The sequence below is a fragment of the Xenopus tropicalis genome, chromosome 8 (assembly GCF_000004195.4).
Source record: "Xenopus tropicalis strain Nigerian chromosome 8, UCB_Xtro_10.0, whole genome shotgun sequence".
Taxonomy (NCBI): domain Eukaryota; kingdom Metazoa; phylum Chordata; class Amphibia; order Anura; family Pipidae; genus Xenopus; species Xenopus tropicalis.
In genome coordinates this window covers 2,966,789-2,985,860 of record NC_030684.2, presented here as the reverse complement: position 1 = coordinate 2,985,860, position 19,072 = coordinate 2,966,789, and the positions used below count along the sequence as shown (strand labels likewise).

The 19,072-nt window shown below is 45.5% G+C and overlaps 1 protein-coding gene across 2 annotated transcripts; it reads right to left on the bottom strand.

Annotated features, from left to right (window-relative positions):
- Window positions 1–135: 135 nt before the first annotated feature.
- noxa1 (NADPH oxidase activator 1) lies at window positions 136–17,946 on the bottom strand. 2 transcript variants are annotated; one of them, NM_001005801.1, is given in 17 exon segments: window positions 136–464; window positions 1,513–1,636; window positions 2,641–2,746; window positions 2,972–3,156; window positions 3,240–3,350; window positions 3,450–3,533; window positions 3,631–3,680; window positions 3,778–3,874; window positions 5,663–5,722; window positions 5,920–6,058; window positions 7,278–7,315; window positions 8,979–9,038; window positions 9,692–9,799; window positions 13,381–13,509; window positions 15,999–16,107; window positions 16,383–16,465; window positions 17,557–17,849. In NM_001005801.1, coding segments are annotated over 17 exon segments (1,743 nt in total). In that variant the 5' UTR covers window positions 17,731–17,849; the 3' UTR covers window positions 136–378.
- Window positions 17,947–19,072: the final 1,126 nt, after the last annotated feature.

Below are 19,072 nucleotides of genomic sequence, written 5' to 3'. Positions count from 1 at the left end.
CCGGGGGGCGCTACACAGAGGCACAGCCGGGGGGGCGCTACACAGAGGCACAGCCGGGGGGCGCTACACAGAGGCACAGCCGGGGGGCGCTACACAGAGGCACAGCCGGGGGGCGCTACATAGAGGCACAGCCAATCACAGGTTACAGTTTATTCGTAGAACATTATACACAAATATACACACAATTTACACAATTCATAGAAAGTACAATCCTGTCTCAGGTTTAATAAGAGTCCCTCTGATTGGCTACTGAGTCGCATCCAATCCTCGTTCTTCATGCGTTTGCCCTTAGCCTTAGAGATCGGGTCGGGTCGGGGCAATTGCGTTGGGAAGAATAAAGAGGGGGAGCCCCCCGTGTGTGCATTCCCGGTGCCGGAGTCAGATGCCCTCGGCGCGCTGGGCGAAGCACTTGGGGAAGATGCCGATGCCCCTGTGGCAGTGCCCCTCCAGCCACTCCCCATTCACTGGCAGATAAACAGCAATAATTATCTTATATTTCGGGGCCCCTCTGTATCAGACATCACAGGGCCACAAACATACACGGAGATTCCTGCTGGGGCCCCCCACTTTGTGCCCTGCCCTGCAGATAGGAGATCATACTGGGGGCACTTTGCATAGGGGGCATTTGAGTCTGGGGTTTCAGTAAATGCCCCCCATGTCATTAAATGCCCCCCATGCCCCTATATCAGGGCCCCTATGCCCCCCATGCCCCTATATCAGGGCCCCTATGCCCCCCATGTCCCTATATCACAGTCCCTATGCCCCCCCATGCCCCTATATCGGGGTCCCTATGCCCCCCATGTCCCTATATCACAGTCCCTATGCCCCCCATGCCCCTATATCGGGGTCCCTATGCCCCCCATGTCGTTAAATGCCCCCTATGCCCCTATATCAGGGTCCCTATGCCCCCCATGTCATTAAATGCCCCCTATGTCCCTATATCAGGCTCCCTATGCCCCCCATGTCATTAAATGCCCCCCATGTCCCTATATCAGGGCCCCTATGCCCCCCATGCCCATATATCAGGGTCCCTATGCCCCCCATGTCCCTATATCAGGGACCCTATGCCCCCCATGCCCATATATCAGGGTCCCTATGCCCCCATGCCCATATATCAGGGTCCCTATGCCCCCCATGCCCCTATATCAGGGTCCCTATGCCCCCCATGCCCCTATATCAGGGTCCCTATGCCCCCCATGCCCCTATATCAGGGTCCCTATGCCCCCCCATGGCCCTATATCAGGGTCCCTATGCCCCCCATGGCCCTATATCAGGGTCCCTATGCCCCCCATGCCCCTATATCAGGGTCCCTATGCCCCCCATGCCCCTATATCAGGGTCCCTATGCCCCCCATGGCCCTATATCAGGGTCCCTATGCCCCCCATGCACCTATATCAGGGTCCCTATGCCCCCCATGTCCCTATATCAGGGTCCCTATGCCCCCCATGCCCCTATATCAGGATCCCTATGCCCCCCATGCCCCTATGTCAGGGTGCCAAGCACAGTACCCACCTTCTGACAGAATGCTGATGAGGTCCCCCTGCTGGAAGGACAGGTCGGCCGGCCCCTGCGCCAGGTAGTCGTACTGCGCTCTCATCCGATACAGAACCGGTCTCCCCGCGCAGAGAGTCGTCTCCTGTAACGAATACGTGATCTTCACTTAAGGGGGTCGGTCACCATTGGGTTAACTTTCAGTATAATGCAGAGAGGGATAATCTGAGACAGTTTGCAATTGGTCTTCATTTTTTATTAATTGTAGGTTTTTTAGTTATTTCACTTTTTGTTCAGCAGCTATTTGGTTGCTAGGGTCCGAATTACCTTAGCAACCAGGGAGTGGATTGAATGAGAGACAGGTATATGAATAGGGGAGGGGCTGAATAGAAAGATAAGGAATAAAAAGTAACAATAACAATAAAACTGGAGCCTCACAGAGCAATAGGGTTTGGCTGCCGGGGTCAGTTATCCTGTTGCTAGGGCTGAAATGACCTTAGCAACCAGGGAGTGGATTGAATGAGAGACAGGTATATGAATAGGGGAGGGGCTGAATAGAAAGATAAGGAATAAAAAGTAACAATAACAATAAAACTGGAGCCTCACAGAGCAATAGGGTTTGGCTGCCGGGGTCAGTTATCCTGTTGCTAGGGCTGAAATGACCTTAGCAACCAGGGAGTGGTTTGAATGAGAGACAGGTATATGAATAGGGGAGGGGCTGAATAGAAAGATAAGGAATAAAAAGTAACAATAACAATAAAACTGGAGCCTCACAGAGCAATAGGGTTTGGCTGCCGGGGTCAGTGACCCCCATTTAAAAAGGCAAATAATCAAAAAAACTATAAGAAATAATGAAGACCAATCGAAAAGTTGATTAGAATTGCCCATTGTATAGCATACTAAAAGGTGCAGTAACCCATAGCAACCAATGACATCTTTGCTTTTAAACAGGTGACCAGTAAATGCTTCTTGCTGATTGGTTGCTATGGGTTACTGCTCCCGGGCAAACTTAGTGCCTTTTATTACATAGTGATAAAGTCCCTATTATGTAACAGAGCAAACAGAATATTCTTATTTTACTAACCACTCCCAACCCCCCCACCCCCCAAATCAAACATAATTTTTTGCCCCTTGGGGACGGTTTCCTACCTTGCAGCATAACGTCACTTGATTGGCTCGGCTAAGCTTCAGCACCTCCTGCCAATCCTTACTGCCCGTCACGGGGGTGAGCCCCCTGCTCTCTGGGTCCCTGTAGCTAAATATGAAAACATCCAGTTTGAGCCAAAATCCCACGGAAGCTTCTAGAAGGGATTCCGGGGCCGCTAGCGATGAGTTATAGAAGCAGTACTTGCCCTTTAGCCCTTGGACTTGCCCTTCAGTGCTCTTGGCCACGGCTGATTGGATACGACAGTTCAACAGAATGAACCAATCAGAGGCAAAGGGATACAGGAAGAAGGAAGGGAATTGGATGCACACAAACCTCAGGTGATTGGCCATCTGTTCCCCGTGTTTCCTTAGCTCCTCCCTCAGCGCCCCCTGCAGCTCAGGGTAGGTAATGGCCTTGCTGACCGTCATATTTACGGTGAACTCTGCATGAACGCTCAGGACTAGCTTGTCATCATCCGTCGGCACGGGCGTTGCCATTGGCCCATTATCCGGCCCTGTCTGCGTTGAGACAAAGCAAAATGATTCCGGGGGGGTCTCGGAGTTAAAATAATCAGCACTTAGAAGCTACGTCTCAATCTCACCTGTCTGGTAGGGAAGGGTCCCGGCTCTGGAGCGGATTCCCCCTTTGGTTTGATAATGGTACGTCCCGCATCCTCCACCAAACTGGCGTCGTTTCCCAATGGAACGTTTCCCTGCCAAGGAAACAAGTATAAGATGTTATAAATGGGCAACAAGCCTCGTCTGGGGCAACATGGACCCCACCGGCCCACACCAGCCCCTTTCCTGCTCACCGTTTCCTTATGGGTCGGAACGGATCGCTGCACAGGTACCGCCACTTCCACTATTGGCTCCATCCCCACCGGCAGCGCTTTTATCTGGAAGAGAAGGAACCACAGACCCATAAATGGTACCAAACCCACAGGCCGTTGGCAGCAGAACCTACACAGCAACCGCCAATAACCCCGCCCCTACCTTATAGGGCTCTGCTGCGCCTCCTGCTGGCTGAGGGGGCACCGGCGCTCCTGCAGGTTGGGAAAAGCAGAATTTAGAGACTGACCCCCAGCAATGTACCCAATGCCCCTATGTTCTACTGAATGTTTATTGTATTGGGGCCCCTACCTGCTTGCACCCCTGTGAGCGGCTCCATCCCCGGCCTCACGTTGGGTCTTGTGGGAGGCGTTTTCATTGGCGGCAGCGGAATTCCGTTGTTCATTTTCTGTTCCAATGGGTAAAATATTACAAAAACATATTTCCTGGGGGAGAATGGAATAAACTTGCCCTTCCTGACCATGGGAAAGAGAGCAGCCCAGGAGCAGGAAGTACAGAGAATCAGAGCTCTGTACCTGGGTAAGTACTGGGGGGAGATTGGATTCACTTACCCAGGGGGGGGGTTCCTGTCTGACCATGGGAAAGAGAGCAGCCCAGGAGCAGGAAGTACAGAGAATCAGAGCTCTGTACCTGGGTAAGTACTGGGGGGAGATTGGATTCACTTACCCAGGGGGGGAGGTTCCTGCCTGACCATGGGAAAGAGAGCAGCCCAGGAGCAGGAAGTACAGAGAATCAGAGCTCTGTACCTGGGTAAGTACTGGGGGGAGATTGGATTCACTTACCCAGGGGGAGGTTCCTGCCTGACCATGGGAAAGAGAGCAGCCCAGGAGCAGGAAGTACAGAGAATCAGAGCTCTGTACCTGGGTAAGTACTGGGGGAGATTGGATTCACTTACCCAGGGGGAGGTTCCTGTCTGACCATGGGAAAGAGAGCAGCCCAGGAGCAGGAAGTACAGAGAATCAGAGCTCTGTACCTGGGTAAGTACTGGGGGGAGATTGGATTCACTTACCCAGGGGGAGGTTCCTGCCTGACCATGGGAAAGAGAGCAGCCCAGGAGCAGGAAGTACAGAGAATCAGAGCTCTGTACCTGGGTAAGTACTGGGGGGAGATTGGATTCACTTACCCAGGGGGAGGTTCCTGTCTGACCATGGAAAGAGAGCAGCCCAGGAGCAGGAAGTACAGAGAATCAGAGCTCTGTACCTGGGTAAGTACTGGGGGGAGATTGGATTCACTTACCCAGGGGGGGGGGTTCCTGCCTGACCATGGGAAAGAGAGCAGCCCAGGAGCAGGAAGTACAGAGAATCAGAGCTCTGTACCTGGGTAAGTACTGGGGGGAGATTGGATTCACTTACCCAGGGGGAGGTTCCTGCCTGACCATGGGAAAGAGAGCAGCCCAGGAGCAGGAAGTACAGAGAATCAGAGCTCTGTACCTGGGTAAGTACTGGGGGGAGATTGGATTCACTTACCCAGGGGGGGAGGTTCCTGCCTGACCATGGGAAAGAGAGCAGCCCAGGAGCAGGAAGTACAGAGAATCAGAGCTCTGTATCTGGGTAAGTACTGGGGGGGGGATTGGATTCACTTACCCAGGGGGGGAGGTTCCTGCCTGACCATGGGAAAGAGAGCAGCACAGGAGCAGGAAGTACAGAGAATCAGAGCTCTGTTCCTGGGTAAGTACTGGGGGGAGATTGGATTCACTTACCCAGGGGGGGAGGTTCCTGCCTGACCATGGGAAAGAGAGCAGCACAGGAGCAGGAAGTACAGAGAATCAGAGCTCTGTTCCTGGGTAAGTACTGGGGGGGGGATTGGATTAATGTATCAGTCTGACCATGGGAAGGAGTGCAGCCCAGGAGCAGAAGGCACACAGAATCAGCCCTGCCTTGTTCCTTAGTGAACACACGTAGCCTAACTGCGGGTTAACTCTTGTCCATCTGTGAATGCTGGGAGATGTAGTTTATCCCACCCAGAGGCCAGTGAGTATATACCGTACATCTCAGTATATCGGTAGTTGGCAGAATATACACAATTCAGCTTCGGGTCACAGCCGGTGCCACATTTGGGGCGTGGGCGCCGTTTCACCATTTCTGAGCCCAGTTAAGAAACACCCAGAGGAACCAGTCGGACCAGTCAGTGACATTATCCTATAATAATAACGAGTTTCTGCCTCGGTTTCGCTCACCTTTATGTCGGCTTTGGGTGGGTTTGTCGGCTCCAGGAAGCTGGTCGGGATGAGAATTTTCTGTTGAAATAATAACATAGAACTGGATTAGATCAAGTCTCCCTCTCCCTGTATAGTGGTACAGTCCGGGGGGAAACCATATGGCAGCTCCCGGCCGTATGGAAATATATAATAAGGAATGAAGCCCAGTGCCGGCTCTGGCAATCATACGGTATCAGTAAAGCCGTATGCCCAGTGCCGGTGGCCATAGTACTTACCTGCCCATCGTGAATAGCCGTGGCCCAGTCGCCATCTTTGTTGAGGACAAACAGGACGCTGTTGGCTTTCACTGCCACTTCATTGGAATTCTCTGGGTAATAATGCACCACGACGCGGTGATAGCCGGCCTCCCGGCATCTACAGGGGGGGGTGGGGGGGGTGAAATACAAATTAAATATCAGGAGTTCCTTATAGGGGTTGGTCACCTTTGGGTTAACTTTCAGTATGATGAGTAATAGAGAGTAATATTCTGAGAAAAGTTGCAATTGGTCTTCATTTTTTATTATTTATAGTTTTTAAATTATTTCCGTTTAGTGTTCCAGTTTGGAGTTTCAGCAGCTATCTGGTTGCTAGGGTCCAAGTTACCTTAGCAACCAGGGAGGGGTTTGGATGAGAGACTGATATATGAATAGGGGAGGGGCTGAATAGAAAAATAACTAATATAAAGTAACAATAACAATAAAACTGGAGCCTCACAGAGCAATAGGGTTTGGCTGCCGGGGTCAGTTATCCTGTTGCTAGGGCTCAAACTACCTTAGCAACCAGGGAATGGTTTGAATGAGAGGCTGGTATATGAATAGGGGAGGGGCTGAGTAGAAAGATAAGGAATAAAAAGTAACAATAACAATAAAACTCGAGCCTCACAGAGCAAAAGGGTTTGGCTGCCGGGGTCAGTGACCCCCATTTGAAAGAGTTGAAAGAAAAAGTCAAATAGCTCAAAAACTATAACAAATAAATAATGAAGACCAATTGAAAAGTTGATCATAACTGGCCATTCTTTAACATACTAAAAGTTAACTTAAAGGTGAACCCACTCCAGTTCTAAGCAACTTTGCAATTGGTCTTCATTAATTCCGACTCTCATATATAAGAATCAGAAGAAGAAGGCAAATAATTCAAAACTGATATATAAAAATAAATAATGAAGACCAATTGCAAAGCTGCATATAGTTTACCCTATTCATGTCCTCTCCTATGCATTCAAATGGCTCCCTGGTTGCTAAGATAATTTGGACCCTAGCAACCAGATAGCTGCTGAACAAAAAGTGAAAAAACTTAAAAAACTACAAATAATAAAAAAAGAAGACCAATTGCAAATTGTCTCAGAATATTACTCTCTACATCATACTAAAGGGTAACTCAAAGGGGATTTTCTGCAGAGGGAATAATAATGACTTTCTAGAAGTAAGGGATAGTAATGTAGAGCAGTTTAGTGTTGAAGAGTCGACCTCTAGTGGCCGACAGAGAGAACTACATCTCGACAGCTGTGATTGACAAAGAGATTTAATTTCATTACACATATTGGTGCTCGCAGGCACTACTTGCCCTTTAGGGATAATGGGAATGAGTTACTTACTGCATGGCATCCCGGCACGGCTCATAGAATCCCGGTTGCTGCAGGAACAGAAAGATCACATTATTAATCATGGTAAAAAGCAGCTCTGCCATTGGCCGAACCAGCAATTACATCATCATCCTCATTTATTAAGAGACCGCCCGTTACACGGCGCTTTACGCTCATTTCTGACAACCAGGGATCTTATAATAGTTTAACAGATAAGGGTCACAGAATAAAAAATGGCAGTAGAGATCCCTGCACACAAGAGCTTACAATCTAATGGTTCACCTTCAGGTTAACTTTTACTATGTTATAGAATGGCCTATTCCTAGCAGCTTTGCAATTGGTCTTCATTATTTATTTTTTATAGTTATTGAATTATTTATCTTCTTTGCAGCTTTCAAATGGGGGTCAGTGACCCCGGCAGCCAAACCCTATTGCTCTGTGAGGCTCCAGTTTTATTGTTATTGTTACTTTTTATTCCTTATCTTTCTATTCAGCCCCTCCCCTATTCATATACCTGTCTCTCATTCAAACTACTCCCTGGTTGCTAAGGTAATTTGAGCCCTAGCAACAGGATAACTTACCCCGGCAGCCAAACCCTATTGCTCTGTGAGGCTCCAGTTTTATTGTTATTGTTACTTTTTATTCCTTATCTTTCTATTCAGCCCCTCCCCTATTCATATACCCGTCTCTCGGTCTAACGTCTGCCTGGTTGCTAGGGTAATTTGGACCCTAGCAACCAGATTGCTGCTGAAATACCAAACTGGAGATCTGATGAACAAAAAGCAAAAAAAAGGGGATAGTTGACCTTTAAACTGTTAGTATGATGTAGACATTGATATTCTAAGACAATTTGCAATTGGTCTTCATTTTTTTGTTTTGTGGTTTATCAGTTATTTAGCTTTTTGTTTATCAGCTCTCTAGTTTAGAATGTTGACAGCTATCTGGTTGCTAGGGTCTTGTTTACCTTAGCAACCAGGCAGTGGTTTATAGGAAAGCCTGGAATATGAATAGGAGAGGGGCTGAATAGAAAGATAAGGAATAAAAAGTAACAATAACAATAAAACTGGAGCCTCACAGAGCAATAGGGTTTGGCTGCCGGGGTCAGTTATCCTGTTGCTAGGGCTCAAATTACCTTAGCAACCAGGGAATAGTTTGGATGAGAGACTGGTATATGAATAGGGGAGGGGCTGAATAGAAAGATAAGGAATAAAAAGTAACAATAACAATAAAACTGGAGCCTCACAGAGCAATAGGGTTTGGCTGCCGGGGTCAGTGACCCCCATTTGAAAGCTGCAAAGAGGCAGAAGTGGAAGGCAAATAATTCAAAAACTATAAAAAATAAATAAATAATGAAGACCAACTGCAGAGTTGCTAGGAATAGGCCATTCTAAGACATACTAAAAGTTAATAAACTGAAAAAAAATACCAAATAAAAAATTGTGACCAATTGCAAATGATCTTAGAAAAGGTGAACTTCCCCTTTAATGGGCAACAATAGCCTCAGAATGGCATCTTATTGGCTTCAATGCCTCGATTCGTGGGTCGGCCAAGTGCCCAAAGACTAACTTTACACTGTAGGCTTTACATAGGGGTCTATACTTGTACCTATTAACTCTCAGGGGATGATGGGAATAGTAGTTCTGTGGGTGGGGGGGGGAGAGATTAGAGATCTCAGCTATATAAACGCCCTGTAAATGAGTAAATCCAACTTACCTGGGGGCGTAGAGGCTCAAACCCACTGTACTGGTCATTGGGTACCACGGAGGAAATGACCTGTGCAAAGAAAAAACAGTCAGACCGTTGCTAGGATACATTTATGACATCATCCTAGTTGTTTTTTTTGTGGGGGGCGGGGCATAAATATCTGCTAGGGGGTCCCATTTGGCTCATAGCCCTGATCTACTTATAGGGGATGTTCACCTTTGAGGTAACTCTACGAGGCACCTTTACAGCAGCTATAGTTTATAGTTTCTGGTTGCTAGGGTCCAAATGACCTTAGCAACCAGGGAGTGGTTTGAATGAGAAAGTGATATATGAATAGGGAAGGGGCCTGAATAAAAAATAAGTTCTATAAAGTAACAATAACAAAAAAAAATGAAGACCAATTGAAAAGTTGCTTAGAATTCACCATTCTATAACATACAGCAAGGTGACCCGCCCCTTTAAAGGGGAAATAATGCTTAAGGGACTCAGCAAATGCTTTTTTAAATATGTAAACAAACTGCCAGATACGATTAAGTGAGTATTTTTTTTATAATAGTGATGTTTCCCCTTTAAAATGTCCCAGCATGCCCCAGTTGGCATATCAGCTATAAAAAGGGGGAATTTATTAGGGAAGGGAAAGGTTCCGCCCCACAAACACCAGGAAGTGAGTGGGGAAGTTTCTGTCCCGTGAATCACTGGGGGTGAGAGAGGCAAATCCTTACTGTAGGTTTCCCCAGGAAGTCCACAGAATTCAGCTGCTCCACTTCCTGCTTGCGAGGCCTGAAAAATTCCCCCTCGGGCACACTCATTGGCTGGAGGAGGCTCCGCCTCTGTGGAATGGAAAAGGCGGTTTGAGGTGAAACCCTCACGTTTTATTACTAATGACTATTCAGGTGTGAGAAATGCCCTTCATTCCCCCAATAAGGTATTTAGCAACCTTACTGCTACAGACTTACCCCCCCATGTGTAATATAAGGCACTTACACCCCCCCATGTGTAATATAAGGCACTTACCCCCCCATATGTACTATAAGGCACTTACCCCCATATGTAATATAAGGCACTTACCCCCATATGTAATATAAGGCACTTACCCTCCATGTGTAATATAAGGCACTTACCCTCCATGTGTAATATAATGCACTTACCCCCCATGTGTAATATAAGGCACTTACCCCCCCATGTGTAATATAAGGCACTTACCCTCCATGTGTAATATAAGGCACTTACCCCCCATGTGTAATATAAGGCACTTACCCCCCATGTGTAATATAAGGCACTTACCCCCCCATGTGTAATATAAGGCACTTACCCCCATATGTAATATAAGGCACTTACCCTCCATGTGTAATATAAGGCACTTACCCTCCATGTGTAATATAAGGCACTTACCCCCCATGTGTAATATAAGGCACTTACCCCCATATGTACTATAAGGCACTTACCCCCCCATGTGTAATATAAGGCACTTACCCCCCCATGTGTAATATAAGGCACTTACCCCCATGTGTAATATAAGGCACTTACCCCCCCATGTGTAATATAAGGCACTTACCCCCATATGTAATATAAGGCACTTACCCCCCATATGTACTATAAGGTACTTACCCCCCACATGTACTATAAGGCACTTACCCCCCCATATGTAATATAAGGCACTTACCCCCCCATATGTAATATAAGGCACTTACCCCCCCATATGTACTATAAGGCACTTACCCCCCACATGTACTATAAGGCACTTACCCCCCCATATGTAATATAAGGCACTTACCCCCATATGTAATATAAGGCACTTACCCCCATATGTAATATAAGGCACTTACCCCCCCATATGTAATATAAGGCACTTACCCCCATATGTAATATAAGGCACTTACCCCCCCACATGTACTATAAGGCACTTCCCCCATGTGTAATATAAGGCACTTACCCCCATGTGTAATATAAGGCACTTACCCCCCCATATGTACTATAAGGCACTTACCCCCATATGTAATATAAGGCACTTACCCCCCCATATGTACTATAAGGCACTTACCCCCATATGTAATATAAGGCACTTACCCCCATATGTAATATAAGGCACTTACCCTCCATGTGTAATATAAGGCACTTACCCCCATATGTAATATAAGGCACTTACCCCCATATGTAATATAAGGCACTTACCCCCCCATGTGTAATATAAGGCACTTACCCCCATATGTAATATAAGGCACTTACCCTCCATGTGTAATATAAGGCACTTACCCCCCATGTGTAATATAAGGCACTTACCCCCATATGTAATATAAGGCACTTACCCTCCATGTGTAATATAAGGCACTTACCCTCCATGTGTAATATAAGGCACTTACCCCCCCCCATGTGTAATATAAGGCACTTACCCCCCATGTGTAATATAAGGCACTTCCCCCCATGTGTAATATAAGGCACTTACCCCCATATGTAATATAAGGCACTTACCCTCCATGTGTAATATAAGGCACTTACCCTCCATGTGTAATATAAGGCACTTACCCCCCATGTGTAATATAAGGCACTTACCCCCATATGTAATATAAGGCACTTACCCCCCCATGTGTAATATAAGGCACTTACCCCCCCATGTGTAATATAAGGCACTTACCCCCATGTGTAATATAAGGCACTTACCCCCATGTGTAATATAAGGCACTTACCCCCCCATGTGTAATATAAGGCACTTACCCCATGTGTAATATAAGGCACTTACCCCCATATGTAATATAAGGCACTTACCCCCCCATATGTACTATAAGGTACTTACCCCCACATGTAATATAAGGCACTTACCCCCCACATGTAATATAAGGCACTTACCCCCCCATATGTAATATAAGGCACTTACCCCCCCATATGTACTATAAGGCACTTACCCCCCACATGTACTATAAGGCACTTACCCCCCCATATGTAATATAAGGCACTTACCCCCATATGTAATATAAGGCACTTACCCCCATATGTAATATAAGGCACTTACCCCCCATGTGTACTATAAGGCACTTACCCCCATATGTAATATAAGGCACTTACCCCCCCATATGTAATATAAGGCACTTACCCCCATATGTAATATAAGGCACTTACCCCCATATGTAATATAAGGCACTTACCCCCATATGTACTATAAGGCACTTACCCCCATATGTAATATAAGGCACTTACCCCCCCACATGTACTATAAGGCACTTACCCCCATGTGTAATATAAGGCACTTACCCCCATGTGTAATATAAGGCACTTACCCCCCCATGTGTAATATAAGGCACTTACCCCCATATGTAATATAAGGCACTTACCCCCCCCATATGTACTATAAGGCACTTACCCCCATATGTAATATAAGGCACTTACCCCCATATGTAATATAAGGCACTTACCCTCCATGTGTAATATAAGGCACTTACCCCCATATGTAATATAAGGCACTTACCCCCATATGTAATATAAGGCACTTACCCTCCATGTGTAATATAAGGCACTTACCCCCCATGTGTAATATAAGGCACTTACCCCCATATGTAATATAAGGCACTTACCCTCCATGTGTAATATAAGGCACTTACCCTCCATGTGTAATATAAGGCACTTACCCCCCATGTGTAATATAAGGCACTTACCCCCCCATGTGTAATATAAGGCACTTACCCCCCATGTGTAATATAAGGCACTTACCCCCCCATGTGTAATATAAGGCACTTACCCCCATATGTAATATAAGGCACTTACCCTCCATGTGTAATATAAGGCACTTACCCTCCATGTGTAATATAAGGCACTTACCCCCCCATGTGTAATATAAGGCACTTACCCCCCCATGTGTAATATAAGGCACTTACCCCCATATGTAATATAAGGCACTTACCCCCATATGTAATATAAGGCACTTACCCCCCCATATGTACTATAAGGCACTTACCCCCATATGTAATATAAGGCACTTACCCCCCCACATGTACTATAAGGCACTTACCCCCCCATATGTACTATAAGGCACTTACCCCCATATGTAATATAAGGCACTTACCCCCATATGTAATATAAGGCACTTACCCCCCATATGTACTATAACGCACTTACCCCCATATGTAATATAAGGCACTTACCCCCATATGTAATATAAGGCACTTACCCCCCATATGTACTATAAAGGTACTTACCCCCCATATGTAATATAAGGCACTTGTATTGCTCAGGAACAGTAAGTGATAGCAACCAATAAGATGTTTGCTTTTAAACAGGTGACCAGTCAATTCTACCTCCTGATTGGTTGCTATGGGTTACTGCTCCTGGGCAAACTTAGTGCCCTTTATCACATAACCCCTGTTGCGCTAAGGAAATGCGGGAGGCACCGCCCAATCAGCAGCTTTATCTGGCACCTCACCTGCACCTGATCCAGAGCCCAGTCCAGCTTGGCATTTCTCCCATCTCCTTGCAGGGTTTCCTTCAGCTTCTCCTCCGCACTCTCCCATCTCCCCAGGGAACACAGGACGGCGGCCATGTTGTACTGCGCCTGCGCACATTGTATGTATCATTAGTGCCAGGAAGTGCTCCAGCGGCCATTGTAGAAGCACTGGCACGTTTCACTTGTAATTGTGTGAAAAGAAAACAATGATGGGATTAATTTCCCCATGAAAGTGTGTGAAATAGGAAACAATGATGGGATTAACTTCCCCTTGAAAGTGAGTGAAATAGAAACAATGATGGGATTAACTTCCCCTTGAAAGTGGGTGAAATAGAAACAATGATGGGATTAACTTCCCCTTGAAAGTGTGTGAAATAGAAACAATGATGGGATTAACTTCCCCTTGAAACTGGGTGAAATAGAAACAATGATGGGATTAATTTCCCCATGAAAGTGTGTGAAATAGGAAACAATGATGGGATTAACTTCCCCTTGAAAGTGAGTGAAATAGAAAACAATGATGGAATTAACTTCCCCTTGAAAGTGGGTGAAATAGGAAACAATGATGGGATTAACTTCCCCTTGAAAGTGAGTGAAATAGAAAACAATGATGGAATTAACTTCCCCTTGAAAGTGTGTGAAATAGAAAACAATGATGGAATTAACTTCCCCTTGAAAGTGGGTGAAATAGAAAACAATGATGGGATTAACTTCCCCTTGAAAGTGAGTGAAAAGAAAACAATGATGGGATTAACTTCCCCTTGAAAGTGGGTGAAATAGAAAACAATGATGGGATTAACTTCCCCTTGAAACTGGGTGAAATAGAAAACAATGATGGGATTAACTTCCCCTTGAAAGTGGGTGAAATAGAAAACAATGATGGGATTAACTTCCCCTTGAAAGTGGGTGAAATAGAAAACAATGATGGGATTAACTTCCCCTTGAAAGTGGGTGAAATAGAAAACAATGATGGGATTCACTTCCCCTTGAAAGTGTGTGAAATAGAAAACAATGATGGGATTAACTTCCCCTTGAAAGTGGGTGAAATAGAAAACAATGATGGGATTAACTTCCCCTTGAAAGTGTGTGAAATAGAAAACAATGATGGGATTAACTTCCCCTTGAAAGTGGGTGAAATAGAAACAATGATGGGATTAACTTCCCCTTGAAACTGGGTGAAATAGAAACAATGAGGGGATTAACTTCTCCCTGAAACTGGGTGAAATAGGAAACAATGATGGGATTAACTTCCCCTTGAAAGTGGGTGAAATAGAAAACAATGATGGGATTAACTTCCCCTTGAAAGTGGGTGAAATAGGAAACAATGATGGGATTAACTTCCCCTTGAAAGTGGGTGAAATAGAAAACAATGATGGGATTAACTTCCCCTTGAAAGTGGGTGAAATAGAAAACAATGATGGGATTAACTTCCCCTTGAAAGTGGGTGAAATAGAAAACAATGATGGGATTAACTTCCCCTTGAAACTGGGTGAAATAGGAAACAATGATGGGATTAACTTCCCATTGAAAGTGGGTGAAATAGAAACAATGAGGGGATTAACTTCTCCTTGAAACTGGGTGAAATAGGAAACAATGATGGGATTAACTTCCCCTTGAAAGTGGGTGAAATAGAAACAATGAGGGGATTAACTTCTCCTTGAAACTGGGTGAAATAGGAAACAATGATGGGATTAACTTCCCCTTGAAAGTGGGTGAAATAGAAACAATGATGGGATTAACTTCCCCTTGAAACTGGGTGAAATAGAAACAATGAGGGGATTAACTTCTCCTTGAAACTGGGTGAAATAGGAAACAATGATGGGATTAACTTCCCATTGAAAGTGGGTGAAATAGAAACAATGATGGGATTAACTTCTCCTTGAAAGTGGGTGAAATAGAAACAATGATGGGATTAACTTCCCCTTGAAACTGGGTGAAATAGAAACAATGAGGGGATTAACTTCCCCTTGAAACTGGGTGAAATAGAAACAATGATGGGATTAACTTCCCCTTGAAAGTGGGTGAAATAGAAACAATGATGGGATTAACTTCCCCTTGAAAGTGGGTGAAATAGAAACAATGATGGGATTAACTTCTCCTTGAAACTGGGTGAAATAGAAAACAATGAGGGGATTAACTTCTCCTTGAAACTGGGTGAAATAGGAAACAATGATGGGATTAACTTCCCCTTGAAAGTGGGTGAAATAGAAACAATGATGGGATTAACTTCCCCTTGAAAGTGGGTGAAATAGAAAACAATGATGGGATTAACTTCCCCTTGAAACTGGGTGAAATAGGAAACAATGATGGGATTAACTTCCCCTTGAAAGTGGGTGAAATAGAAACAATGATGGGATTAACTTCCCCTTGAAAGTGTGTGAAATAGAAACAATGATGGAATTAACTTCCCCTTGAAACTGGGTGAAATAGGAAACAATGATGGGATTAACTTCCCCTTGAAAGTGGGTGAAATAGAAAACAATGATGGCAGAGACGGTACATTGGCCGTCAGTGTTAGTACATAGGGCATGTATGTGTTGGCTTTCCTACAGGGCGTTGCTATGGGCGCCGTGCCCGGGGAGCTGGCAATACTGTACCTCCCAGGAGAAGAGCACGTGGCGCAGCCCCAGCTGTTTGTAGTCTATGAAGCTGTTGTTCCTCAGGTTGGAGAGGGCAAGGTGGCAGTCGCTCAGCGCCTTCTCATACCTACGGGGGGGGGGAGGAGACCCACAAACAAGGGGCTTTAGTGTTCTGTTAGCCAACCCCCATTCCCAGCATTCCTCTGGGGCATTCTGGGAATTGTAGTTCAACACAAAGGGGCACGTTTACTAACACACACAAATAAAATCCGACAGTTAGTAATTGGCCCCCAAAGTGTCAGACAATAATTAACATTAGGGCCTATAACCCTGTATCATGGAGTCAATTGCCAAACTACAACTCCCAGCAACCCCTGAAACGACTGAAAAGAATGGACTTACCTCCCTAACTTGAACTGTAGGTACCCCCGCTGATAGTACCCCACGGCCAGGCAGGGGTCTTGGGCCAGCGATTTATCATACGCCTGTAGGGGGCAGCAAGAAAAGGAATTAGATTAATAAATGCCCCCCCATTCCCAGAAATGGTTTCACCCAGTGATAAATAGGCTTCTTAAATCCCCCATAGGAATGAATAGAAAGTGGGTTGAAATAGGGAGGAGCTCTAATCTCACATTTTATTAAACCTGCCCCTAAGGGGTAAGGACCCTCGGAGCAGTTCAGACGTGCGCGGGGGCAACCTAGTGAGCCAATCTTCTCAAGATATGCACCCCTACAGGTTGGGGGCCACATCAACAAACCAATCAAGTCCCCCGATCCAACAGAAAATTCAAACTGCCCAATTTCAGGCCATATGTTGGGGAAGCCCTTACACAGGCAGATAAACTGCTGAAATCTGCCCGTGTAAGCCCGCCTTTAGCCTTAGGGACTTTACTCAATCCTTTCATGGAACCTCCTGTCTCCTAATACCGAGGGATATCCCTTTGTGCCCTCTGGAAGGTTCTACAGGCAGACAAGGAGCCCCAGCAATGTCATTACATGTAAGGGGGAAAGACACACGGAGCTACTTAGTAGCAGCTACTTGTCATGGCTACTAAGGGTGAAGACACACAGAGCTACTTAGCAACAGCTACTTGTCACGGCTATAGCCGTGACAAGTAGCTGCTACTAAGTAGCTCTGTTTGTCATCACCCTTAACCCTTTCCTGTATGTGCCGGTGCAACTGGTTTAGGGAGAGGATCCTACAACGTTACTCAATCCTTCCTGGGAACCTCCTTTCTCCCAATACCTCTGATCTACAGGCGAATAAGGGCGAAGACACACGGAGCTACTTAGTAGCAGCTACTAAACCCCAGACAATCTCCTGCCATAGACAATACTGAAAGTTGCCCCTGCTAAACCACATGTAGGGGCAATTATCAGTAAACGATTATCTGTTTCTGTAGCTGCTACTAAGTAGCTGTGTGTGTCTTCACCCATAGTAGCCAAGACAAATAGCTGCTACTAAGTAGCTCTGTGTGTCTTCACCCTTACTAGCCGTGACAAGTAGCTGCTACTAAGTAGCTCTGTGTGTCTTTGCCCTGACAGTAAATATCCCGGGAGCCAGTGAGACACTTACCTCCAAAGCCCGGGGCAAATCCCCCCTGAGCAGGTAAATACCCCCCACGTTAAACCAAATCCTGGAGGGCGGATCCTCGATGGCGGTGAAGCTCCTCAGAGCCGCGTCGTAGTCTTTCCCCTCGGCGGCAACGACCCCCTCGTGCCAACGTCTCACCACCTCCTTGTAGTGCATCTCGCTGGGGAGGGAAAGATCTGCTTGACGGCGACAAGGAAGGAATGGGACGCAGCCCTCGCGCCTCGGGGTTATTCACTAACCTACCAGGAAGTTCTGCCCCGCCGTCTTGCCCTCCCCTCCTTCCCTCTGTGATTAATCAGATTCCAGCGTTGCTTCACCGACTCCAACACTGAGCTGTCTGTTTGCAGAACACACACACATTAACGAGGGCTCATTATAACCAACCCCCTGCCCTTGATAAATCTGCTATTGTTTCAGAAGGTTCGGGGCCACTTTTATCAGTACAGGTACGGGAGCTGTTATCCAGAATGCTCAGGACCTGTTTTTTCCTGAAAAGGGGTCTCTCCGTAATTCGGATCATCATACTTTAGTGGGCTTATTTATCAATTTTTACGTTTTTTTTCCTAAATCGAATAAATTCGCATGTCAAATAATTTATTTATTATCAAAGAAAAACTTGTTTGAATAATAAGCTCGAATACAGGTGCGGGACCTGTTATCCAGCATAGGACCCAGCGTTTTCCGGATAAGGGGTCTCTCCGTAATTTGGATCATCATACTTTATGGGCTTAGTTATCAATTTTCAAAATCGAAGAAACTCAAATTCTCGCTTACTTATTAATTAAAGAAAACTCGTTAGGATAACAAACTCATATACAAGTACAGGACCTGTTATCCAGAATGTTCAGGACCTGGGGTTTTCCAGATAAGGGGTCTCTCCGTAATTTGGATCATCATACTTTATGGGCTTATTTATCAATTTTCAAGTTTGTCGAATTCTCGCTTATTTGTTAATAAAGGAAAACTCGTTAGAATGACAAACTCGTATACAGGTATGGGACCTGTTATCCAGAATAGGACCCGGAGTTTTCCGGATAAGGGATATTTCCGTAATTCGGATCATCACACTTTAGTGAGCTTATTTAGCAATTTTCAAGTTCGTTTTTCTAAATCGAATAAACTCGTATGTTATCCTGTTATCCAGAATAGGACCTGGAGTTTTCCGGATAAGGGGTCTTTCCGTAATTTGGATCATCATACTTTATGGGCTTAGTTATCAATTTTTAAAATCGAAGAAACTCGCACGTCAAATTCTCACTTATTTATTAATAAAATACTCGTTTGAATAAAAAACTTGTATACAAGTAAGGGACCTGTTATCCAGAATAGGACCCGGAGTTTTCTGGATAAGGGGTCTCTCTGTAATTTGGATCATCATACTTTAGTGGGCTTATTTATCAATTTTTAACTTTTTTCTAAATCAAATAAACTCGCATGTTGAGGAAACTCGTTAGAATAAAAAACTCATATACAAGTACAGGACCCGTTATCCAGAATG